This window comes from Odocoileus virginianus, chromosome 15, assembly GCF_023699985.2.
Source record: "Odocoileus virginianus isolate 20LAN1187 ecotype Illinois chromosome 15, Ovbor_1.2, whole genome shotgun sequence".
NCBI classification, from domain to species: domain Eukaryota; kingdom Metazoa; phylum Chordata; class Mammalia; order Artiodactyla; family Cervidae; genus Odocoileus; species Odocoileus virginianus.
In genome coordinates this window covers 54,464,093-54,491,266 of record NC_069688.1, presented here as the reverse complement: position 1 = coordinate 54,491,266, position 27,174 = coordinate 54,464,093, and the positions used below count along the sequence as shown (strand labels likewise).

General features: G+C 39.1%; 1 protein-coding gene, 1 long non-coding RNA gene and 1 other non-coding gene across 4 annotated transcripts in view; 1 reads left to right on the top strand and 2 right to left on the bottom strand.

Moving 5' to 3' along the window:
• Positions 1-545: 545 nt before the first annotated feature.
• On the bottom strand, positions 546-3,118 carry LOC139038404 (uncharacterized). The gene is made up of 2 exons (XR_011491366.1): positions 2,955-3,118; positions 546-645 (listed from the first exon to the last, which is right to left on the bottom strand). It is a non-coding gene; the product is annotated as an uncharacterized lncRNA (long non-coding RNA).
• A 57-nt stretch (positions 3,119-3,175) lies between these two features.
• Positions 3,176-27,174, top strand: part of NDUFAF6 (NADH:ubiquinone oxidoreductase complex assembly factor 6) — a 39,690-nt gene continuing 15,691 nt past the window's right edge. The window contains exons 1-4 of one of the 2 annotated variants that reach the window (XM_070477369.1): positions 3,176-3,386; positions 9,522-9,621; positions 19,141-19,263; positions 24,011-24,067. In XM_070477369.1, the coding sequence (XP_070333470.1) occupies positions 3,190-3,386; positions 9,522-9,621; positions 19,141-19,263; positions 24,011-24,067 (477 nt within the window). In that variant the 5' untranslated portion in view covers positions 3,176-3,189. Of the gene's footprint in view, positions 3,410-9,521; positions 9,626-19,140; positions 19,264-24,010; positions 24,068-27,174 lie in introns of both variants that reach the window. The other variant, XM_070477370.1, reaches the window with a different exon arrangement.
• LOC139038545 (U6 spliceosomal RNA) lies at positions 20,967-21,073 on the bottom strand. Its single transcript, XR_011491586.1, has one exon. It is a non-coding gene; the product is annotated as a U6 spliceosomal RNA (small nuclear RNA).

Below are 27,174 nucleotides of genomic sequence, written 5' to 3'. Positions count from 1 at the left end.
AATAAGAAGTGATGTAATATTCCGGAACAACGATGCACAGCTCTTTACAATGTAGCAATAACCACAGGACAATCTTTATTGAGCTGAAGCTTGGAAATAAACACTACTATATTTCATTCACAGTTACACAGATGGATCAGTTATAAACTGATCAGTCATAAACTCAAAGATAACAAAGTAAGCAACTGTCACTTTTAAAGGCCAAGTTAACAAATTGTGCTTCTGTGGTCATTTATTTTTTGATGTTAATTTTTGGGTTAAGCACTGAGCTTCTGCCTTGATATAACCCTAAATGAAGAAAAATGCATTCATATTTCAAATATATTGATTTTAATATCAAGAAATTACACTATGGAAATATTTTCATGTACTCATAATTCTAAAAAAATGAACTTCAGTATTAGTAATAGATGTTCAAAAAAATGTTAGTGACAATGTGTTATCCACAGAATAATTTTAAAACTTCTTAATTTTCCTCTATCCTGTTAATTGAAATTGTACTTTCAGGTTTCAATATCTACAGGTTAAAAAAAAAATGTACAGGCTTATAACATTTATGAGAAATGGCTATGTTTTTTGATATAGATTGATCCGCCTGGAGACATGAAAAGAAATGGGTCCATCAGAAAGATGTGAAACTGGGTCCTGGAAACAAAACAAAAGAGAAGTTAATGATAACAAATGATAACTGTTAAAAAAATAATTTTGAACAAAATTGTATAGTCTTGATTCTCATACAGATGTAAAATCAACACATGTTAAAATTTCAGGACTTCTCTGGTTGTCCAGTGGTTAAGAATCTGCCTGCCAATGCAGGAAACACTGGTTTGAATCCTGGTTTGATTCCCCATGCCTCGGGGCAACTAAGCCCACATGTCACAACTACTGAAGCCCAGCACACCACAGGGCCCACACTCTGCGACCAGACAAGCCACCACAGTGAGAAGCCCAGACGTATCAACTCGACAACAGTCCCAACTCCCTGCAACTAGAGAAAGACTGCTGTAGCAATGGCGACCCAGCATAGCCAAAAATTAAAAATTAACTTCATTAATTTGTGGGGGAACCAGTAAGATCTTACAACCAATTCAATGAAGTATTCAAACTACTAGACATATATAGGCAGTCAGGAAGCTTAAGTAAATCTGTTTAATAGATAAGAAACAGGTACAATCGGATAATATCCACAGAATAGTAATCGACAGAATCTCCTATGGATATAATCTGCATAAGTCATGGACAAGAATTATTTGCATTATCAATATTCTGCCATTTACAGAATTATAAAACAGTTCAAAGACAGTGAAAGGCACAAAGAACCCATAAAATAAGACAACCTGGACAGTGTCTAACTTTCCATTAAGACACCCAGAAATCTTTTTGGTCCTTTTAAACAGTCTTTCTTAATGTTTTCCCTACATAGATGACTTGTTTTGAGTGCTATTTATGGGTCAGGCAAGGCCCTGGATGCCTTAAACATATTAACTCATTTAATTCTCACAAAAACTTTGGCTTCTATTATTATTACCATTTCACAGTGGAGGAATTCGAAGCACAAGAAAAGGTCATTCAAGGTCACAGAGATAATAGGAAGTAGAGCCAGGATCTGATTCCAGGTAGTTTTGCCGTCATGGATGTGAATATATGACGGAAGAAGAATTGATAGGACCTGACCAGTTAGATTACATTAGATATACAAGAAAGAATAGGTAAAGATGATTCCAAAGTATTTCTCCCCTGATTGTGAGAAGGGGCACATTGTCCAGACAAAAAGACTAAGAGTTGAGATGGAAAAGTCCAGCTAGGCAGGAGACCAGAATTGCAAGTGGAAATAAGCGATTTTTTTTTTTTTTAATTGAGCAGGTTTAAACTCAGTGCTAAAGGACAGAAGCCCAAAGAGAAAAGAGAACATTATGCAGGAGGGACTGAGATCCTGTATAGGCTGAAGAGGCTGTGTCAGGGAGTAAAACAAAGGCAGGGTGAATTGGCTGGAGTTATTAGGCCCAGAAAACCAGAACTCTCCCTTGGGTTTAAGGAGAAACATTAAGCTGGAGTCACAAACGCTTGGGTTGAGGCTGAAAGGTAAAGCTTTAAGGTAAACCTGAAAGGAGGACCTTTAGCCAACAGGCCATAAAGTTTGTCAGTTAGAGAAGAATCATGATCAGAGGTACATTTTAGAAACATCTAGTGTGGCTCCTTGGAAGAAAAGCTATGACATACCTAGACAGCACATTAAAAAGCAGAGACATTACTCTGCGGACAAAGGTCCCTCTAGTCAAAGCTATGGTTTTACATGGTAGTCATGTGTGGATGTGATCATAAAGAAAGCCGAGCGCTAAAGAATTGATGCTTTTGAACTGTTGTGTTGGAGAAGACGCCTGAGAGTCCCTTGGACTGCAAGGAGATCCAACAAGTCCATCCTAAAGGAAATCAGGAAACATTCACTGGAAGGAATGATGCTGAAGCTGCAATACTTTGACCACCTGATGTGAAGAGAGGACTCATTAGAGAAGACCCTGATGCTGGGAAAGAATTAGGGCAGGAGGAGAAGGGGACGACAGAGGATGAAATGGTTGGATGGCATCACAGACTCGATGGACATGAGTCTGAACAAGCTCTGGGGAGATGGTCATGGGCAGGGAGGCCTGGCGTACTGCAGTCCACCGGGTCGCAAAGAGTCGGACGACTGAGCGACTGAACTGAACTGAAGAGTGTGGCGGCAGCAGGAAACGTCTGGTCAAACCTGGGGGCAGGAAGTGTTATTTGGATCCAGATGTAAGCAGCTTGGACCAGGTCTCGGGTCCTGGCAACTAGACCCAACCGTAATATTTGACCGGCCTGAGGTTAAGAGGGCCTAAGGAGGCTCACAAGCCATGTAACAATTGTTTAAAAGTTATAAATCAAGCTAGTATACTGTCAAATTATTCTCCATTCTCCTATCTCGATAAACACACCTTCAGGAGGGCCTGGAAGGGAAGGGGAGAGCCTGGGAGGAATCCTTGGAACTCAGGCGGGGCTTTTCCTGAGGAGCGCGGCGGCGGACGACAGCGACACCTGGCTCCTCTCCGAGCGGCGGCCGGAGGTCGCCTTCCTGCCGCCGCGCACTGCGCGGCTAGACCTGCCGGGGGCGTGGCCGAGCGTAGCCGCGCGCCGAGAGCGCGGGGTCGAAGGACACGCGGCGTCTGTGTCATGGCGGCCTCCACGTTGGGCTCGGCGTGGGGACCTCTGCGGCTAGGCGTCCCCGGCCTGTGTTGCCGCCGACCACTCCGGGGCCTGTGGGCGCGCGCATGGCGGCTTTCGGAGCCCGTGGCGTCCGGGCGGAGCGTGGCCGCTGCTAGTGGACCTGGCGCCTCGGGTACTGACCGCTACTGCTTGGAGCTGCTGCGGTGAGAGCCCGGCCTGTCCCGAGGTCAGGGAGCAAGGCCGGAAGGGACCCTCGTGGGCGCGGCGGGCCTCGGGGCCGACCTGACCCTTGGCGTTACAGTGCGTGTATCCTGGGGTCAGCCCCGGGTGTGGAGTGGGAGTGAAACCACAGGAGTTTTCACATCGGTCCCAAAATTGTGGCAACATTACTTCGTTTGTCATATTGCTTGAGCCTTATCTTTAAAGTTTTTACATGAATAGCTTTTTTAAAATGTGAAAGATGACTAGTAATTAATTTTAAGTAAGCAGTGGCTAACTTTGAGTTCTTCCTGTGTCTCAGTCAGGCATTATGCAAAGTAAGTTTACAAGTAATCAATCTTCGCCACAAGTATGACGGACTAGTTGTACACTCCAAGTTTAATGAATTAAAGCATTTAGAACAGTGTCTGGTACAAAGCAGGGGCACAGTGAGTACAGTATAAACTGTATTATCTTATCTAGCAGCTATGGAAACAAAGATTTAGAGAGAATTCAGGAAATTTACCCGAGTTCAGTGGAATCTAAGCCTCATAAAGTCAGAAGCTTAATGACGATTTTGTTCAGGTAACACGTGAAAGGCCTAGCACAGAGTGAATTGGACGAATCAGGTTACCTGATACATCTCGGCAGGGGCCTGTCTTGGATTCCAGGTCTGACTTGAAGGATGAATGGTTTAAAAATACACCCCCCCCCCCCCCACTCTGCTGCCTTTGATTAATAAAGAGTGGCAGAAAATCTCAAAATACCTGATCTCAAGGGCTTCTGAGAAGTGCTAGAGTAGTTAACCACCCTGGATTTGATTGGGCTAGTAAGTCCAATTTTTAAAAATTCCATTGTAGCAAAATGTAGTATAATGACAGAATTCCCATGCACTTCAGTGTTTTGTTTTTAATTGCTTTAAAAAATAGTGTACCTATCCCGCCTTGTTTACTTGTTGATTACTTTTGGAGAAACAAGGTAGCATTAGTGGAAATCAGGGCATTAAAAATTGTAAAAGCCAAAAAAGTTATATTCATTTTTATATAGTTTAAAATGACCACTTTTTGATAATAAACAGTTTAGGTTATCAAAATGTACGGTTACCATCCATATTCACTTGTTCAGTGCAGTTTTTCTTTGACACCAGTAGTGTCCTCTAACTTTCCTATCCAGGGTTGAATCACTCTTACAGATTTCTTATATATTCTTTTAGTAATAGTCTGTGGATATCGCATAACAGCTTTTCTCAAATACATATTTACAAATGGGGAGACACTTAATCTGTCCATGTTGGTAATTAAGTGGAATGGAGGCTGTTGACTAGTGATTTATTGAAAAGCAGGCAGACCTTATCTGATTTTATTAATGCTAGTTGTGTCACTTGGGAAAGTTAATTACCTTAAGATTCACCTATTTCCTCATTTGTAGATTTCTACTTCCACTTTATAAGGTGGTTGTGAGGGTTAAATTACATGATGTGCATAAAAATTCAGGCACATAATGACACTTGAACAGAGGATTAGAAGTTTAAAATGAAATGAAGCTTGAACAGAAGATGAGAACTTTTCGCTTCTAATTGTCCATTAATCTTTGCAAAATTTGGACTCTGAAATTGTGTGTGCAGGATTGTTTTGGACATGTGTCTTATGCAAAGCTTCCAAATATCAGAAAAGATACTGTATAACTTCAGGTTAGCCTGCAGGGGTTCTTCTAGGAATCAAGGTTCTTGGGAAAAATCTCAAACCCAATTTATTATATGTAGGTTTCTTGGGATCTGGTTTTGAGAAACAGTTCCTTAGGCCTTGCGTGTGTGGTAAGTCAGTTCAGTCGTGTCCAACTCTTTTGTGACCCTTTGGACTATAGCCTGCCAGGCTCCTCTGATGGTGGGATTCTCCAAGCAAGAATTACTGGTGTGGGTTGCCATGCCCTCCTCCAGGGGATCTTCCCGACCCAGGGGTGGAACCTGCATCTTTGTCTTCTTCGTTGGCAGCCGTGTTCTTTACCACTAGCGCCACCTGGGAATCCCCTAGACCTGGGGATTAATGCTCTAATAAGGAGATGAGGTGCTACTGGTGATATCTGGAAGTGCTCCAGCCTCGCTGAGGAACCACTTCTAACTTTGTGCTTCGGCGGCACAGGTCACTGGAATTAGCGTAGGCAGTCTTAGCACTAGTTATGCTTATTTCTCGTATGTCTGTGTCTCCCTGCTAGACTGAAGTCTGTACTGTCTTCGGTGTCTGGCACAGTGCTTGGCACGTTGTAGGCACTGAATGAATGTTTGAATGAATAAATGAAAAGTTATTGACCCTGTTGCTGTATAAAGCTATCACAGTATAGGATTTCTCACTATCGTTACAGTTCTGAGGTAACTGGACCTTGCTTAGCCACTTACAGGATATCCTTATATACTGGTAATCTATGTTTATAACAAATTATCCTGATCAGTGCAGAAATGGGTCAATAGTATATTCTGTTTAATATGAAGAATTGGGTAATATTGTTTAGAAAAATTTCCAACTAAAATTTTAATTTTAAATTTTTAAAAAGTTATTAACAGGGCAAATCCTTAGCTGTGTAGACTATCTTTATTTCCCAAAGACTGTTACAGTTCTGTTATGTCATTGTTTTATTTTTCATTTTCCTGTAAGTAGCTGAAAATATTTCACATATTGGTAATTTTTTAGGAGATATGAAACAGGTTATCAAGCCTCATTTAATGTTAGGAAATAGACATGACTGATATAATTTGTCAATAACCAGTTGAATGATGGAAATTAAGATTGTAGTTTTGATTCCTATTCAGTTTTTCTCACTGTTCCATATTAACTTTCAGGTGTTTTAAAAACTTTTGACGTGTACAGACTTTTTATAATAAAATTTCAAAATATTTTCATCTCTATATATTAAAAGTGTAAGCTATAAAGCTCTTTTGCCTGAACCCTCCATATTGTAGCTGAAACTTCGACTGGTGAGATTTTCTAGTAGAGCTGTCTTGTGATAGCTAGGTTGCTGCTGTTCATGACCTCTCCCTTTAGTCTATGTGGAAGTTGGGCAGGGATTGTGAAGTTTAAGTTCTCTGCTAGCCACACAGCAAATAAACTCCGTGGAATGACGTTGGACCCATTTAATATTGAGTATTGTTTTTATAGGAAATACTGTTACAGTAAGGTTCCAGCATATTACAATGAAAGTAGCTTTGTCAGTAGGCAGTCTAGTAAGTACTTTATACCTACATCGTCCTAGAATGAATATAGTAAGGTCTATATTTTTTTAACTTTTCAGTTTAAAGTAATTTCAAATTCACATAAAAATTACAGAGATAGCACACAGACCTCCACTACACTCATCATGGCGATTTCCTCCTTATTGACGTTCTGAACCACTGAGAATAAGATGTAGATGACCCGTTACCTCCCTTATTATTTACTGGTGTGTATTTCTTAATACACAAGGATTCTCCCCCATATTATCATAGTACAGCCATCAAAATCAAGATATTAAAATTGATCCAATATTGCCATCTAATCCAGACTCTGTTCAACTTCTGCTAGTTATTCTGTTATGTCTTTCATGCATCCAGGATTATGTGCTACATTTAGTTGTCAAATGTCTTTAGTCTTCTCCAGTCTGAAACAGCTTCTCATCTTTCATGAACTTGATTTTTTTTTAGAATCAGTCAGGTTCTCTCAATAAATCAATTGGATTTATACAATTTTTGCAAGAATATTACAGAACTCACGCTGTGGTTTTCTCAGTATCTTATCAGGAAGCACAGTATGTTGATTTATCCTATTACTGTGGGGTGAACTTTCTGTTCCTTGGTTGAAAGGGTGTCTTTCAAGGTTTCTTTTAAATTTAATTAATAAAAAGTTAGTAAATAATATTTATTTGGTGAGGAGATACTTTAATACTATGTAAATATCCTTTTCCTGTCAAACTTTCACTTGTTTAACATTTTCAGACACTGATACTGCCTGAATCAGTGGTTACCTTGATATTCAGTTCAGTTCAGTCGCTCAGTTATGTCCGACTCTTTGCGGACCACGCATGAATCGCACCACGCCATGCCTCCCTGTCTATCACCAACTCCCGGAGTTTACTCAAGCTCATGTCCATCGAGTCGGTGATGCCATCCAACCATCTCATCCTCTGTCGTCCCCTTCTCCTCCTGAGCCCAATCCCTCCCAGCATCAGGGTCTTTTCCAGTGAGTCAGCTCTTCGCATGAGGTGGCCAAAGTACTGGAGTTTCAGCTTCAGCATCAGTCCTTCCAATGAACACCCAGGACTGATCTCCTTTAGGGTGGACTGGTTGGATCTCCTTGCAGTCCAAGGGACTCTCAAGAGTCTTCTCCAACACCACAGTTCAAAAGCATCAATTTTTCAGTGCTCAGTTTTCTTCACAGTCCAACTCTCACATCCATACATGACCACTGGAAAAACCATAGCCTTGACTAGACAGACCTTTGTTGGCAAAGTAATGTCTCTGCTTTGTAATATGCTGTCTAGGTTGGTCATAACTTTCCTTCCAAGGAGTAAGCATCTTTTAATTTCATGGCTGCAATCACCATCTGCAGTGATTTTGGAGCCCCCAAAAATAAAGTCTGACACTGTTTCTACTGTTTCCTCGTCTATTTCCCATGAAGTGATGGGACTGGATGCCATGATCTTAGTTTTCTGAATGGTGAGCTTTAAGCCAACTTTTTCATTCTCCTCTTTCACCTTCATCAAGAGGCTCTTTAGTTCTTCTTCGCTTTCTGCCATTAGAGTGGTGTCATCTGCATATCTGAGGTTATTGATATTTCTCCCGGCAATCTTGATCCCAGCTTGTGCTTCTTCCAGCCCAGCGTTTCTCATGATGTACTCTGCATATAAGTTAATTAAGCAGGGTGACAATATACAGCTTTGACGTACTCCTTTTCCTGTTTGGAACCAGTCTATGGTTCCATGTCCAGTTCTAACTGTTGCTTCCTGACCTGCATATAGGTTCTCAAGAGGCCGGTCAGGTGGTCTGGTATTCCCATCTCTTTCAGAATTTTCCACAGTTTACTGTGATCCACACAGTCAAAGGTTTGGCACAGTCAATAAAGCAGAAATATGTGTTTTCCTGGAACTCTCTTGCTTTTTTGATGATCCAGCAGATGTTGGCAATTTGATCTCTGGTTCCTCTGCCTTTTCTAAAACCAGCTTGAACATCTGGAAGTTCACGGTTCACATATTGCTGAAGCCTGGCTTAGAGAATTTTGAGCATTACTTTACTATTAAGAGCTATCAAATGGTGATTTTAAAAAATCCAGTCATGTCTTCTAGATTTATCAGTTGACAGGTACTGGTTGTCAAGTTTTTCCTTCTCTGTGTTTGTTTACTCATTCACATATGTTGGTCTGGGCTCATCGGGTCCTGTTGCAGTCTTTATTCTGGTTGTTTTTTTGATGCTCAAATTGTGCCCCACTTGGCCAATGAGAACTTGATCAAGCCCGTTTCTTTGGCCTCTGACAGGTCCCTCCATTCTCTGAATGTTTGCTTACTTTCTATCGAGATATTTCAGGCTTATCTTGTATTTTCTGTGCACCAGTCCTGGAGTCAGTCATTGCTTCAGGGAGCCTGAGTTTCTTTCAGTGGAGAGATTGAGGTCTATGTGTCAGTTATGGGGTGGAAGGGCAAATGTCATTGTTTGTAGGCTTTCTCAGCAGGTGCTGAAGGCAACCGCGAGTCAGCGTGTGTGCACACACATGGGCACACTCTCCCCCACGGCGCCCCGTGGTGTTCTCTGTCTTTATGTCTTCTCTATATGTAAATATATGTCTGTGTATTCATACCAGGACTTACTGGAACTGTTTTCTAGATTTCTGTATCTGTAGCTCATTTGAATTCTTACTACTAAAACCAAAGTGATTCTGAAATAGTTAAAATAATATATATTATATGTCAAAATAAATTAATAGAGATTGATTATTGTAACTGCTGTGAAATTGGAGGCAGATACATTTTTTTTTGTAATTGTAGAGAAACAGATATAAAATATAGGAAACTTAAGGCCCATTTTGAATTGAAGCCTTGTTTCCAGTTCATTTTGGTCAGTATTTTTTCTGTGCCACTCAGAAAGTGAAAAGTAATTACCTTTTTCTGCTTATTTGTTACAGGAAGCGAGATTATGAAGGCTATTTATGTTCGCTGTTACTCCCTGCCGAATCCAGAAGCTCTGCTTTTGCACTGAGAGCCTTCAATGTGGAACTGGCTCAGGCTGGTATTAAAATACCTTATAAATTATTTGCAAAAATTGTGATATAACATCTTTAATGCTGAATAATAAAGAACCATATTTGTAACTTATATGTTAGACATGCTTAAGGTCTCTGCTGGGGACTTCTTTCTCCTGCTTAACAATTCAATTCCAAAAATAAAGCTAGCTAATGAACTTAATGTTTCTGGAAAGACCAGTCTGGAATTTCCTTTTCTAAGGATATTTTAAACTATGCAATTAACATTGTCTATTAATTGAATAGGTTAATCGGAGTATTACTGCTTATTCTCTACAATATTTGCATAATTTGCATGTATATAGCAGTTCTTCAGAGCACTTTTTGAAATGAGTTTTAACGTTAAAGTTTTTAACTTTAAAGGAAATTGAAGTAATTATAGCAAACCCAAATCTTATATCATACTAACTCTTGTCTAAAGAATAACGAAGCAAGTAGAGAGTCTTCCCTTTGTTATAATGGAAAGAATGTGTGCTGAGGTACAAGATAAATTGAAATGGAGAGGGTCATTGAGGGAGTTGAGATAGAATGGCCTTAATTTTCTCCGTAAATTAAATGGAGAGATCAGTTATTGAGAGTGAGGGAGCGTGGGAGGGTTGGGGGTCTTGAAGAGCATGGCAAGTTTTGAAGCAGCTTCTCTGGTGAATGTGATAGGAGGTGAGCTGGGAACGAATAAAAGGATGTGAGTGTGGCACTGAGGCATGACGAAGCTTAGACTTGATGAATCTGCAGAGTAATTGAGCCCGGCTGTTTGTCCTCGGTGTGTTTCTAGAAGTCATGGTTCTGTATTTTTTTCACTTTATCCTTTTTCAGATGTAAACTACACCTCACCATCTTAAGTCAGTCACCACAGTTTAAAAATAAATAATCTCCATTGTGATCTTCCATTATAACTTTAAAATAATAAAAAATTCCATTTTTAATAGATAAATCCTCCATATTTTCCCTAATTCTTTGTCATATAAGAGTGTCTTGCTGCTTTTTCTAAAAAATTTCATTGAATTCAATTAGGCAGGCATTTTCGCTCCTGCCTGCCGCTCCAGGCAGTGTGGTCCTGGTTGCCCCTTGACCCCGTGGCCCCTTCACAAGACTTCCGTCTCCCAGCAGCTGTCTGTCTTACTGTTTGTTTTTGCACACACACCTTGTTCGTTCATTCTTCATTCAACAGGTATTGTCCAAAATATGCTCGGCACTATTTTAAGTACTGGGTTATACAGCACTGAGTAAAGCATGCAAATCCTTGCACTCAGGGAGCAAATAAATTCTGTATAGAAGAGTCAAGGAGGTTAGGGAAGGTTTGGTGTAAGAAAATACCTCACTGAGAATGTGGCATTTGAGCAAAGATTTGAAGGCAGCAAAGAAGTGTAAAATACGTGGCTACATAGTATTCCAGACAAACGGAGCAGCAAATACAAAGGTCCTGAGATATGTGTGCCTGACATAATCAAAGAAAAGAAGGCCAGTGTGACACAGCAGAGAGGGAGGGATGGTGTGGGAGATGAGGTTAGAGGCATCTGGGCCAGAAAGGTAAGGTCTTGGAGACCACTACAATCACTTTGGCATTTACTCTGAGTGAGATGGAAAACCATTGGAGGATTCTGAGCAAAGAGACCATCTCTTGGTCATGTTTTAAAAGGATTACCCTTTAAAATTTTTTTTTAGTAAAATACAGTTGGTTTATAATATTTTATTAGTTTCAAGTGTTCAACATGGTGATTTGATATTTTTATAGGTCATATTCCATTTAACATTATTATTGGTTATATTCCCTGTGCTGTATAGTATATTGTTGTATCTTGCTTATTTTATACATCCTAGTTTGTATTTCTTACTCCCCTATCGCTATCTTGCCCCTCCCCTCATCCCTCTCCCCACTAGTAGCCACTACTTTGTTCTCTGTATATGTTTCTCTTCTTTTCTTGTTGTTATGTTTATTCATTTGTGTTAACTTTTAGATTCTACATGTAAGTGATAACATACAGTATTTGCCTTTCTCTAATTATTTCACTAAGCATCATATCCTATGGGCCTTTCTTGTTGCAAATGGCAAAATTTTATTCTTCTTATGGCTGAGTAATATTTCATCGTGTGTGTGTGTGTGTGTGTGTGTGTGTGTGTGTGTATGTAAACTGTTATCTTCTCTGTCCATTTATCTGTTGATCATCACTCAGGTTGTTTCCACATCTTGACTATTGTAAATGATGCTGCTATGAACACTGGGGTGCATATATCTTTTCAAATTAGTGGTTTTGATTTATTTGGATTTATTATATTGGTGCAAAAGTAATTGCAGTTTTGCATTGTTGAACTTTGTTCTTTGATACTAGAATACATTCTTAAGTGTGGTATGTTATACATCATTTTAATGCACATTTATCACTTTTTTTGTGCTAATTATTACTTGCTATTTATTTTATATTTATTTCAGACTAGGGAAATGCTGTTAGACAAAAAGCAAATTTGAGCAGTTTTCTTATTCGAGTTCAAAATGGGTTGTAAAGCAGCGGAGACAATTTGCAACATCAGCAATGCATTTGCCCCGAACTGATAACATACAGTGTAGTGGTGGTTCAAGAAGCTTTGTAGAGGAGACAGGAACCTTGAAGATGAGGAGCACGGTGTCAACTTCTTCAGCCAACAGAAGTTGCCAACTGCCAACTGAGAGGATCATCAAAGCTGATCCTTTTAAAACTATAGGAGAAATTGCTGAAGAATTCAACATCAACTGTTCTATGGTTGTTTGGCATTTGAAGCAAACTGGAAAGGTGAAAATGTTTAATAAGTGGGTGCCACATGAGCTGACTTCAAATCCAAAAATTGTCTTTTTGAAGTTTCCTCTTATTTTGTACAACAGACCGTTTCTTGGTTTTATTGTGACCTGAGATAAAAAGTGGATTTTGTATGACAGCTGGTGACACCTGGCTCAGTGGTCGCACCATCAGTGCACTGGGACTGTCTTGTCTCCACATTCGTGCCAATATTTCTTAATTTGTGGTCTTTTTGATGATAACCATTCTAGCAGATGTGAGGTGATATCTCCCTGGTGCTTAGGGATGTTTCAGCACCTTTTCATGGACCTCTTGGCCGTCTGTATCTCTTCTTTGGTAAAGTGTCTATTTAGGTCTTTTGTTTGTTCCTTGATATTGAGTTGTATGAACTGCTTTTGAATTTTGGATATTAACCCCTCAAAGGATTATTATTTGCAAATGTTTTCTCCCATTCAGTAGGTAGTGCAAATGTAATTATTGATAGGTGTGTACTTACTGGACTTACTTCCATTTTATTACTTGTTTGCCAGTTGTTTTTGCAATTCTTCTCTGTTCATTTCTTCTTCATTTATTTCTTCCATTGTAGTCATATGATCTTCTTTTGTACTGTGCTTGGGTTGCTTTCTTACTGGTTTTTGTGTATCTGTTGTAGGTTTTTGATTTGTGGTTACCATGGGGTTGTGTATGTTGACCAGTGATTATATCTACTTGACTTAAACTGATAGTCTTTTAAGTTCAAACACATTCTAAAAGATCTACATATTTACTTCCATCCCTCATATTTTTATGTTTTTGTTGTCACACTTTTCATCTTCATGGCTGTCTCTTTATTGTTTATTGTAGTTATGGTTGCTTTTATAATTTTTTTTTAATCTTCATATTAGCTCATTTAAAATGATTGATCCACAGCCTTTACTGTAAGATTTTTCTTTACTAGTGGGATTTTTTTCCCTCTATGAATTCTTGCTTCTTACAATCTTGTTTTCCACTTGAAAAAGACCCTTTAATACTTCTTGTAAGGTTGCTTTAGACTGGTAAACTTAGTTTTTGCTTGTCTGAGAAGTTCTTTATCTCCTTCATTTTGAAAGATAACATTTCTGGGTAGAGTATCCTAGGTTGTAGGTTTTTTCCTTTCAGCTGTTTAAATATATCATGCCACTCCCTTCTGGCTTTCATAGTTTCTGCAGAAAATATCAGCTGATAGATAGCCTTACAGGGATTCCCTTGTGTTTGACTCTGTTTTTCTCTTGCTGCCTGTAATTTCTCTTTAACTTTTGCTATTTTAATTACGATGTGTTTTGGTGTGGGTCTCACTGGGTTCATCTTGTTTGGGATTCTTTGTGCTTCCTGTAGAAATCTGTTTCCTTCTTCAACTTCAAGAAGTTTTCAGCCATAATTTTATCAAATGCATTTTCTACTGTTTTCTCACCCTCTTCTGGGATCCTTATAAACTGAATTCTAATACACTTGATGTTGTCTCAGAGGTCCCTTAAATTATGCTCATTTTTAAAAATTTGTTTTTCTTTTTGCTATTATGATGGGTAATTTCCATTTTTTCCCCCCAGATCACTTATGTATTCTTATCTATCAGCTAGTCTGCTATTCATGCCTTCTAGTGCACTTTTCATTAATGGTATTCTTCAGCTCTGACTGGTTCTTTTTAATAGTTTCTGGTTCCTTGTTTAAATTCTTAGTGTGTTTATGGACTCTTTGCAAACTTAGTTAGCATTCTTTTTACTATTACTGTGAAACTGTATGGGGTAAATTATTTATCTGTGTATCACCAGGGGTTTTTCTCAGTTTTTTTCCCTTATTCTTTCACTTGAAACATATTCCTTTGTCTTTTCATTTTGTATAACTTTGTCTGCATGAAGTTAGGTGAAATGGTTACCTGTCCCAATCTTGAAGGGATATCCTTTTGTGGGGCTGTCCCTATGCAGTCTGTGTGTGCCCAATTATTTTGGTGGGAGAGCTGGATCTGAAGTGAGTGTAGGTCACATCTTCTCTTGGGGTATGCTGGCAGCTACCACTGTGGTGGGAGGTAGGGCTAAAGATGAAGGGGCTTAGCCAAGCCAGTTGTGAGCTGGGGCTTATCCTGGGCTGCTCCTTTGGCGGTCATGGGTGCGATCAGAGCTCCGGGTCCTAGACACAAGCTCTAAGGATTGGTCTGAGCTGGCTCCCCTCCCTCTAAGTGTGTGTACTGCTCTCCTAGTGGAGAGCCGGAGGGCCTGGAGCAGGCAGCTGGGTGGGCTGGGGTGCATGCTGGAACAGTCTTGGAAGCCAAACAGAGCCCGGGCAGTTTTCAGCCTGCAGCATGGTGTGCGTGCTGGCTCGGGTCCAGGCTGGCTTCCTTTTCTCTCAGTGATAGCCTTTGCCTTAGTGGAGGGCAGTGCTGGATAAGGGGCTGGAGCAGGCAGCTGGTCAGAGCTCAGGCACTTTTCTGTCTGCAGCCTTGATGCAAATCCTGGGAGTAAATAAGCTTGTGCAGAGTCTTGGTTTCTTACAGCCCTCCAGTAAGTCCCACTGGTTTTCACACCAACTAAGGGTAATTGTCTTCCCAGGGTGGATCCCTGAGCATGTGTGTGATATTCCTCTCCTCTTCTGTGTCCCCTGCTAAGGACGCAGGTCCCAGCCTCATCGGTTTTCCTCCCTCCCTGCCCAACTCCATGTGCATTTTTCTTTATAGCCTTGGTTGCAGAAGAGCCTCTTTTTTTTTTTTTTTCCCACCAGTTTCCAGGTTGTTTTCAGCAATGTAGATGTATTTTTGATGTGTTCATTGGGGGAAAAGTGAGCTCAGTGTCCTCCTGAAATGATTAGTCTTTTAAAAAAGTTTTTTTAACTTATTTTTTCTTTTCAATTATGTTTTTTATAGGGTATTGAGTATGGTTCCCCGTGCTGGATGAGAGGACCTTGTTGTCTATCCATCCTATATATGATAGTTTGCATCTGCTAGTCCCAAATTCCCAATCCATCCTTCCCCCTTGGCGACCACAGGTCTCTTCTCTATGTGCGTCTATTTCAGTTTTGTAGATAAGTTTATTTGTATCGTATTTTAGATTCCACAAATAAGTGGTATCACATGGTATTTTCTTTGTTTTTCTGACTTACTTCACTTAATCTGATAATCTCTAGGTTTATCCATGCTGCTGCATATGTCATTGTTTCGTTCTTTTTTATGGCTGAGTAACATTCCACTGTATATATGTGCCCACATCTTTAAAGGATTACTCTTGATGCTGTATTTAGAATAGATCATATGCCATGGGATCTGAACACTGAAAGAGACCCACCCAGCACTAAGACCATTAAAAAAAATTTTTTTATTTGGAAATACTTTCATGTGCACACGAGTAAGAATAGTACAAGGAATACCAGTACGCCCTTTTGTTAATATTTGGCCCCATTTGATTTATCAAGTTGTTCCCCTTCTCTCTCTTCCTTCGTCTCTCCCTCTCTTTTTCTCTCTCTCTGTATACACACACATATACATGCACACACATTCGTGCACTATTTTTCTTTTTATGAATCATTTTACTGTAACTTACTAAACCATGGCCCTTTACTCATAAACTTGAGCTGTATTTCATTAGCACAAGAATATTCTCTTTCATAACAGTTACCAGTTTGAGTAAATTTGAGACAGATACACTAGTTTTATTTAATCTACCTTCTGGTTTCCAGTTCTGTCAAACGACTGAATGATGTTTTTATGGCATCTTTAAACCCTTTTGTACAGGATCCAAACTAAGATGGTATATTACATTTAGCTTTCATATCTCCTTTGCCTCCTTTTATCTGGAGCATTTCCACAGCTTTTCTTTGTCTTCTATTAAACATTGACATTTAAAAAACCATATTGTTCCTTTTAAAATTTTGACTATTTCTCATTTGGAGTTTATTTTTTGTCACAATTAAACATTTCTAGTCATACTTAACTGTTTTAATGGTGTATGTCCTTCTCAGGGAATCACAACGAGGCATGACACGCTTGTATGCCTCTTACTGGTGATACCAGTTTTGGTCACTGGTCAAGATGTTAATATTTTTTTCCTGTTGAATGTGAGGAGACATTTTAAGACTGTGGTCCTCATCAAAAGTTACTTCATATACGGCAAATAGGTACATGAAAATGTGCTCAGCATCACTTTGAGAGAAGTGCAAATCAGAACCACAATGAGGTGTCACCTCACACCTATTAGAATAGCTGTCATCAAAAAGACAGGAAATAACAAATGTTGAGGATGTGGAGGAAAGGGAACCCTCATGCACTGTTGGTGGGAATGTAAGTTGCTGCAGACGCTGTGGATGATGGTATGAGATTCCTCAAAAGATTAGAACTACCACAAAATCTAGGCATTTCTGGGTATTTAGCCAAAGGAAATGAAAACACTAACTTGGAAAAATAGTTGCACCTCCTTGTTCATCACAGCATTATTTACAATAGCCAAGACATGGAAGCTGCCTAAGTGTCCATTGGTGGCTGACTGGATAAAGGTGTGGTCTGTCGGGACCTCCCTGGTGTACAGTGGATAAGAATCTGCTGCCGGTGCCGGGGACACAGGTTCCCCTGGCCCAGGCAGATTCCACACGCCATAGGCAACTGAAGCCTGTGCACCACGGCTGTTGAGCCCACGAGCTGCAGCTCCTGAAGCCTGAGCGCCCTAGAGCCTGCCCACTGCCGCCCGAGGCCACTTGCTGCGTCCACTGAAACCCGTGCACCCTGGAGCCTGCGCTCCGCCACGGAAGCCACCGCAGTGAGAAGCCTGTGCACCGCACCAGAGTCAGCCTGGCTCACGCAGCTCGGGCACGCCCGGGGGAAGCAGCAGAGACCCGCTGCAGCCGAAAATATAAATAAGTAAATATATTTTTTAAAAAAGATGAGGTATATCTCCCCAATGAGTTATTACTTACCATAAAGAAGAAGGAAATCTTGGCATTTGTAACAACACAGGCAGGCCTTGAGGGCTTCATGCTACGTGAAATGAGTTTGACAAAGACAAATACCATATGATCTCACTTACATGTGGAATCTAAAGCAAAAGCAAAACAAACAATTCCCAAGCTCATAGGTAAAGAGAACAGATTGGTGGTCTCCAGAGGCAGGGGTAGGAGATCGGTGCAATGAGTGATGGTGGTTAAATGAGTGAAACTTGCCACAGTAAGTGAATAAGGCATGAGCATGAAATGCACAGCTAGTACTGTTACTGTGCATTTGAAAGTTGCTAATAGAGCAGATCTTAAAAGGTCTCGACATCCACAGATTTCTAATTTTGTGTGGTGATAGTAGATATTAATGACACCTATGGTGATCTTTCACAATATATAGGTAGGTAGGTAGGTTTAGTCGCTCAGTCATGTCTGACTCTTTGCGACCCCATGGACTGTAGCCCACCACTCTCATATCAGATCATATTGTATACTTAAAACTATGAAACTGTTGTGTGTCAATTATAGCTCAGTTAGAAATAAAAAATTTTCCTCCTAGATTTAGCATGCATTGATGATTCTTGCCAGAACTTAATAAGGCCATTCTTAATCAGTAGTAAGTTAGGGAAAGAATCTAACAGTCTTCTTTTAGAGTTACTTAGTGAATAAACAAATGAGTTTTTAAAAATGTACCACAGTAAAATTTGCTTTTTGTGGTGTATAGACCTATAGGTTTTGAAAACTGCTTAAAGTCATGTATATACCAGCAGAGTTGTGATACAGAACAATTCCATCAACCTGAAAGATCCCCAGATGTGTCCCTTTGGAGTCAGCCCCTACCCTCGCCACAGTCTTCTCCATGTACCTGAGATAAGCTTCTACCTTTTTGAGCCACAGTTTCTGTACTTGTAGAATGAATGTGTTGGTAAGGACCCTGTGAGCTTGTTCTGATGATGGTGATCAGGTAACATCTGGTACAGTACTTGCACAGGGCCTGGAACTTGTAGACGTTTGATAAATAATATTTCCTTCTCTGCTTCCGCTAAAAAGCTTCTGGTTCTATTTCCTAGGTTTATCTTCAGACTTAAAAAATATTTGTGCTATCACTAACCAAGTGAAGATTGTTTTTCTTCGCTTCCATTTATTTTTTAAAACTTCATTGGAAAATTTCAATCATGTCTAGAATGAAGTATATCCATATACAGAGAGAGAAGTATAATGAACCCTCATGTACCCCATCACCCACCTGCAGCTGTTACTTACTCATGGCCAATCTTGTTTTTCATCTTTACTCCTCAGCCACATCATCCCTACCTCCAGGTTATTTTGAAGTTAAATTTCAGATGAATTTTTCCATCTGCAGATATTTCAATTTGCATCTCTAAAAGAATTAACTTAAAAAAAATAACACTACTATTATTATACATTAAAAATGTAAACATTTAGTGTTCAGATTTTCCTAGTTGTGTCTCTCTTTAAATCCGGATTCAAATAGGTCTATATGTGACTGGTTGATATTTCTTAAATTTCTTTTAAACAAAATGTCCCCCCTCCTTTGTTTTTCCTTATAACTTTTTTAGAAGAATTGCTCGTATTTTTGAATGCAGACCTTGAGAATATTTTTGACTAATCACCAAGTAATCTGTAGCTTTTACTTAGGTAACTCATAATGGTGACAATTTAACTGATATATAACTTCAAGGAAAAATTAAATGCAGAGAAGACTGAATTATATGATTTTGCAGTTATAAATAGTGATTTCTGAGACTCTGAGTAGTGCAGTTAATGTTTTTAAACCCTGTTTATAGATTAAGGACTCTGTCTCTGAGAAAACAATTGGACTGATGCGAATGCAGTTTTGGAAGAAAACTGTGGATGATATATACGGTGACAATCCACCACATCAGCCTGTGGCCATTGAACTATGGAAGGTAAAACAAAAACAGCTACTTTTCATTTGTATGAATGTTATTTAAGCATACTTTTTGTTACATACAAGTTGGATAGTGGCAATGGGCAATCTGTCCTGAAAATATTCTTGGGCTCATGTAACGTTCAGATATAAGTTAGTTTTGACAGAATTTAAAATCATTAACAAATAATTTGCACACATCTTTAGTGTGTTTATTAAAAGAAGAAAGAGGAATTTGGTCTGTTTATGTTATAAATTATTTTCCACATGTTTGGTTGCAGAATTTAAACCCTACAAATTTTGAAACAATGACAGGTAAATTTTCTATTCTGTCTGCCAAGTATCTCCTTATTCCAGTGCTTTAGTTCATACTCTGGACTGTAGAAAATGATGATGCATTGATCTTTTGTGCTCTTATCATTCCTAAAGCTGCCTTGTCTGGTTTCATAGAATTGCCTCTTTGTTGATGAAGTTTAGGTATCTGAGAATGGAAGCTATGGGCGAGGTTGTTATTTGTACACTGAGATGTATTTAGTAGTTAGTTTTACGTTAAAGCTGTATGGATTCCTCATTCACAACTAGCCTTAACGCAGTTTAGAAATACGTTGAACTAGGAGCAGAGGACGGGGTTTTTAGGCTCCTTCCGTCGTTGATCTGTGTCCACATTGTCGTATTGCGAGTGCCAGAAGACAGCGTCTGTCCCTGGAGCCTCTGACAGACCTGACTGGTACACCCGTTCTCAGGTCTGTGCCCCAGCAGAGGCAGGCCCTGTTTCTGGGCCCCAGATTGACTTTACAGAACCTCAGTGATTGGAGAGCCAGGCCCCTCCACCAGGGAGGAAAAGTGGATGGGAAGCTCTTGAGTATCCAATTAATTGTTTCCCTTTATTCATCCCACTTCAAGAACCTCATCCTGGCTGACTCAGTTTAGAGGAAAGTTTCTCCAAAGTCCAGAAACTGCTTATTTTATATGCAAACCTGACTTGGGTTAGAAGTTTATGCTAAGACTTGTATTGAAAATTCTGGCCTTTGTCAGGAAATAAGTTGAAAGATCAGAGATTTATTTAACATAAATTTATCTTGTCTTGGCCTCACTTAAATGCCAGAAGACATATCTGAATTACAGAATGTTTTACCAGATGTATGCCAGTTTGTCCAGTTTTATTTATTTATTTATTTTTTCCATTTATTTTTATTAGTTGGAGGCTAATTACTTTACAACATTGCAGTGGTTTTTGTCATACATTGACATGAATTAGCCATGGATTTACATGTATTCCCCATCCCGGTCCCCCCTCCCACCTCCCTCTCCACCCCATCTCTCTGGGTCTTCCCAGTGCGCCAGGCCTGAGCACTTGTCTCATGCATCCAACCTGGGCTGGTGATCTGTTTCACCCTAGATATACATGTTTCGATGCTGTTCTCTTGAAACATCACACCCTCGCCTTCTCCCAGAGTCCACAAGTCTGTTCTATACATCTGAGTCTCTTTTTCTGTTTTGCATATAGGGTTATCGTTACCATCTTTCTAAAGTCCATATATATGTGTTAGTATACTGTAATGGTCTTTATCTTTCTGGCTTACTTCGCTCTGTATAATGGGCTCCAGTTTCACCCATCTCATTAGAACTGATTCAAATGAATTCTTTTTAATGGCTGAGTAATATTCCATGGTGTATATGTACCACAGCTTCCTCATCCATTCATCTGCTGATGGGCATCTAAAAAATATGGAACGCTTCACGAATTTGCGTGTCATCCTTGCGCAAGGGCCATGCTAATCTTCTCTGTATCATTCCAACTTTAGTATATGTGCTGCCGAAGCGAGCACCAGTTTGTCCAGTTTTAAAAGCTGCTTATATTTTGGTGATTAATGTTGGCCAGCTCTCTGATATGACAGGTATTGCAGATGAACGTGAACATTTGAAAGAAGCAGGTAGTGTTCAGAGCGGTTGTCCCGATGGCGTGTTTTTTGCTTCTCCGCCTTCTGCTGGAGCACGTGCTTGTTGCGCCGCTGTCCCGTCAAAGTTTCCATTGATTGCTTGAAGAGTTTCGGGTTCTGTAGAAGGTTAAATTGGGGAACAGAAGGTCCATTCCTGCCGCACTGTTTCATTGCTGCTTTTAGAGCACAGAAGAGATGAATTCCTATAATTTCTAATAATTATAGCCACGATTTTTATTCCATCTGGCTCCTATTTCCAAAGTTTTGATACCTTTATTCAACAGGTTTTTAGCTTCTTATAAGTATGTGTTTTTTAATCTGGATCTCTGATTTCCTTCAGAATCAGACAGAACTCTGTTTTGTGGTCAAGGAACTGCAGCTGTTACAGCATCAGTCGAGTAAATAGGAGTCTTGACTTTTCAGTGGTTTAGTATCTACTGAGTACTTCCATGTGCCAGGAATGGTGCTTGATGGTGTGGTTACAAAGATCAAACAAGCCCTGCCCTGCTCAGACATGTACAGAACAAAAGGAGAGCAAGGCTGAGGTGACTGAGGTATCCCAGGCTGGCCCTTGGAACTGGGGAGAGAGGCCTGTGGGGGTGCTGCTGGGTGATTGTAGCAATGCTGAGAGCACTTCCAGAGCAACTCTGTGCAGCCCTCACAGCTGCTGCTGCGTGCCTGTCGGGCAGAGTGGGCTCCGTTCTGCCCACTTCCATCCTTTGCCCCATGGATGTGTATTGATGGGCCTGCCAGCCTTTACATTAATATCAGTGACATCTTAGAGTCTCAGTTGAAGTGTAGGATATCCCGGAGACTTTATGTTTCATTACTATATTTCTCGTGAAAATGTATTATACCTGGTGTTGACTTGGCCAAAAAGCAGTGTTTAAAAACTTATTTGGAAATAACTTCAAAATTTCAGAAAGGTTACAAAATTAAAAATATTGTAAGAACACTTCTGGGTCATTTACCCAGATTTACCTGTTGTTAACATTTTATCCTATTTGTTAATTATTTGTATGTGCTCACTCACGAGTGTGTGCTGGCATGATCTCTATATATTTTCACACTCATAATTTTTTTAAAAATTATTTGAGTATAAGTTGCTTACATTATGTCTCTTTATCCCTCAATACTTTAATATTTCCTAAGAATAGAGACATTGTCTTATTTAACCAGAATAGTTATTGACTTTAGTAAATTTAACTTTGAAATAACTTTCATCTGATTTTCCATTCATATTCCAATTTTGTCAGTTGACCTAATAATATAAATTAATGTATTTTTCCCCTCCAGTGTAGGATCCAGTCAGGTATTTTTAGTCATATCTCTTTAGCTTACTTTAAGCTGGAACGTTTCCATAGCTTTTCTTTGCCTTCTGTGACATTGACATTTTTGAAGTGTATGACCTCTTTTTGTTTTTGTAGTAGAACATTGCTCATTTTGCATTTGTCTAATTTTTCTCCTGCTTAGATGGTTCTGGTTGTGCGCTCTTGGCCAGAATACTGCATCGGTGATGTATTCTCGGAGTGTCACATCTGGAGACACGTTCTGTCCATCTGTCCTTTATTGGCATTGTTCATTTTCATTAGCATTCAAGATGTTGCCCGGTTTTCCCAATGTGTAACTACTGTATAATTAGAATTTCCCTTGCAACTAATCAACTTTAAGACAATGCAGATATCCTGCTCCTCATCAGTTTCCTGTGAAACATAACATGTACTGATGGTTCTTATCCAGTCTTTACTATTATGATTACAGAATGATAATGTCCCAACTCTAATGCTTTGTTCACATTTACCACTTGGCACGCTACTGTAAGCAAGTGCTCTCACTCTCCTACGTTATTTATTTGTTTATTAATTATTGGTATAAACTCCTGAGTTTCTTTTTTTTTTTTCAGTACTTTATAACTCATTGCTTGCATGCGTGCTCATTCGCTTAGTTGTATCCAACTTGTTGAGACCCTATAGACTGTGGCCCACCAAGTTCCTCTGTAGAATTTCCCAGGCAAGAATACTGGAGTGGGTTGCCATTTCCTCTTCCAGGGGATCTTCCCAACCCAGGGAATGAACCCACGTCTGTTATGTCTCCTACATTGGCAGGCAGATTATACCTCATTACTGTACTTAATTATTTGGTATTCAAATAGTCCCATATTTAGATAACGAGAGTCCCTTCAAACTGGCTCCAGTGTCCTAACATGCCTCCTATCTTTTTTTTTTTTGCACTTTCTATTTTCTGGCACAATAAAATGGTTTAGGATCCTCTTGAATCTCCCTTGTTCCAGCTCTGGAATCCCCTTTTTTAGAGTCTGTTTCCTTTGATGGAAATGGTATTAAGAGCACTAAGTGTGCTCTTTCTTAATGGAGTGTCTTTACTTGTAAGATAACATTGTACCCTGCAGATTGTTTCTTTGGAGCTTTGTTACCCTTTTCTTTTTTATAAAGTGGTTATTTTCATTAAATAGGGTCTTCATTTTATGGGGGAAAAATTGTAATAAGCATAGAAGTTGAGGCATATCACGTAGAGAAGCTTGTTCTGCTTAATTCTTGTTTTTTTTGTTTGTTTTGAAAGTGGATTCACTGATTACTAATAGTATAAGGAAAAGATTAGTGAAAAGGTTTTGGATATATTATCTTTACTTGAAAATGTTTTGAAATGTTTTCTAGAGACATTTTCTTTTTCCCTAGGTTTTTAACATAGCTGGTGATGAGTTATTACAAATGTCCCCTGGCCTGGTTTTGTATTTGGTTTGTTTATGTTATTCAGGTCTACAGAAGTCATTTGTGGTACTTTCTAAAAACTTAAAACTTTTTTTTTTAGGCTGTCAGAAGACATAATCTGACTAAAAGATGGCTTATGAAAATCATTGATGAAAGAGTAAGTTGCAGTTGCTCATGTCTTGTTTTTTCTCCTCCTTTAACCCTTAGGCTACTTCTTCAGGGAAGAAATGTTTTAATATGTATATTATTTTGGAGGAAGGAGACTTTTAGAGAACTGTACCATTTCATCTGTTCTCCGTCACTGCATGCCACCTACCTCAGGCTCCTATCCTGGTACCTGGAGACAGACAGGCAAACGGGCATCCAGGCGGAGGCATGCATGGGCATATCATACTCTACTATTTTGGTGTTTTTTAAATAATAGAAAATTTTCAGACTTATATAAAAGTAGAGAGAATAGTGTAATATACTTTCACGTATCTGTCACCCAGCTTTAATAGTTATAAACCTGTGTCCAATGTTATTTATTTTCTACCAACTTCCCTCACTAAACCCTGTTGATTAAAGTAAACCCAAGACATGTTATCATTTGATCTGTAAATATACATGTAACTTGAAAAGATAAAAACTTGTATAAAGCAGATAATCAACAAGAACCTATTGTATAGCACAGGAAACTCGGTGTTCTGTAATAACCTGAATAGGAAAAAAATCTGAAGAATAGATGTAAGTATATGTATGACTGAATCACTTTGCTGTGTACCTGAAACTAACACAACATTATAAATCAACTCCAATGTAAAATAAAAATTGAAAAGAAAAAACTTGTATACAATATAACTATAGTGTGATAATCAGACCTTAAAAAGTATGGATAATTCCTTAATATCATCAAAATGAGAATAGTTGTACATATATCATTATATACATCCAATGCTTGAAGCGCTGTCCAAATAGAGTGAATAAAGAAAGTCTGATGGTTCTAGCAAATAGAATCTTACACTTAGAACTAAGTTCTAGTTCCAACCAGGCTTGCAGAATGCTTGATGACTGGGACTGATCTGTGTCTTCTTTCTGACACATTGTTGGCTGAGTGTCCTTGACCTAATATTTGTCATACACTGTTGTCATGAAAATGTAAGTTTATTTAGTTTATTTGGATATAATCAGTTAATAACCATAGGCTACAGTAGTAATAATATAAGCCAAAATGAGATAATGACTTTTACATTTTAAAATTCTCAGTTGGCTTACAGAATTAATTAGTACGAAGAAAGTCTATTTTTCAGATGTCTTCTGTTTTCATGATGTAAGAAAATGTGAGAACTCAAGACAGATAATGAAAAATCTCTCTTTTTTTATGAAAAAACAAAACAATTTTTCCATTGTTTAATGGAAAATGACATTTGGCATTTGCATAGAGGGATATATAAAAGTAAAAGATTGGATCAGTATTTATGCATTGATCTATAGATTGAATGCAATCCCTGTAAAAATTCCAGTTGCTTTTTTTTTTTTTGGCAGAAATTGACAAGTTGATCCTAAAATTCATATGGAAATGCAAGGGACCCAAAGTCATTAAAAGAATCTTAGAAAAGAAGAATGAAGTTGAAGGACTCTCATTTCCCAGTTTTGAGACTTGATCACAAAATTACAGTAATCAAACTGTGTAGTATTGGCCTTCCATAGACATATTGATTAATATATATTGATCATGTAGCTCATATATATTGGCACGGAATAGAATTGAGAGTTCAGAAGTAAACCTGTATGTTGATAGTCAACTGATTTTTGACAAGGGTGTGAAGATAATTTAGTTGGGGAAAGAACATCCTTTTCAGCAAACAGTGCTGGGACAGTTAGATATCCACATGCAAAAGAATGATTTTGGTCTCCTACCTCATTCCATATACAGAAACTAACTCAAAATGGATATAAATGTAAGTGTTAAAACTGTAAAACTGTTGGGAGGAAACATAGGCATAAATCTTTTTAAGTTTATGTTGGGCAGTGATTTCTTAGATATGATACCAAAAGCACAGGCAATAAAATTAAAAAGTAGATAATTGGACTTCATCAAAATTAAAAAGGTTCAGGAAAACAAAAAGACAATCCACAGAATGGGAGAAAATACTTAACAGTTACATATATGATAAAGGACTAGTGTCTAGAATATATAAAGAACACATAATTCAACAATTAAAAATAATCCAGTTTAGACAAGCAGAAGATTTGGATAAACCTTTCTTTTAAAAAGATACATAACTAAGTAGTAAACACCTGAGAAGATGCTCAACATCTTTTCACTCGGGAGATGAGAATCAAAGCAACAGTGAAGGGCCTTCCCTGATGGCTCAGGGGTGAAGGATCTGCCTGCCAGCGCAGGAGACACAGGTTGGATCCCTGGTCTGGGAAGAGCCCTCCTCCGGTGGAGCAGCGAGCCTCTGCGCCACGACTGCTGAGCCTGTGCTCGAGCCCACAGCTTGCAGCCACCAGGCCCACGTGTTGTCACTGCGGAAGCCCATGCGCCCTAGAGCCGGGGGTCCACAACAAGGGAAGCCACCGCAGGGAGAAGCCCGCACGCTGCAACTGGCGAGCAGCCCCCACTCCCCGCAACTAGAGAAAAGCCAGCACAAACACGCAGAAATAAACAGAAATTTTAAAAAGCAAACCACAGTGAGATACTACTTCATACCCATTGGGATGGCTCTAATAAAAAGAATGAAAATAGTTAAGTGTTGGTGAGGATATGGAGATACTGGGACCCTTCGTACAGTGCTGATGGAAATGTGAAATGGTGCAGCTGTTTCGAAAAACTGGCAGATTCTTCAGAAAGTTAAACATAGAGTTATCATAGACCTGGCAATTTCATTCCTAGGTTGATAAGAGAAATGAAAACATGTGTCCTCGCAAAACTTGTACACAAATGTTCATAGCAGCATTATTCATAATAGTCCAAAAGTGGGAACGACTCAGAGTCTATGAATGAGTGAATAAACATATGATAGAATATTATCTATGTTTTCTTCACTTAAAAGGAATGAGATACTAACAGATGTGCCAACATGGGCGAACCTTGAAAATATGCTAATTGAAAGAAGCCAGATACAAAATGCCACGTATCGTATCACTGTACTTTTATAAAATGTTTGCAACAGACAAATCCATGGAGACAGAAAGTGGATTAGTGTTTTGTGGCGATCAGGAGAGGGGAAAATGGGAAGTGACAGTTTCATACATACAGGATTCTTTCTGAGGTGATGA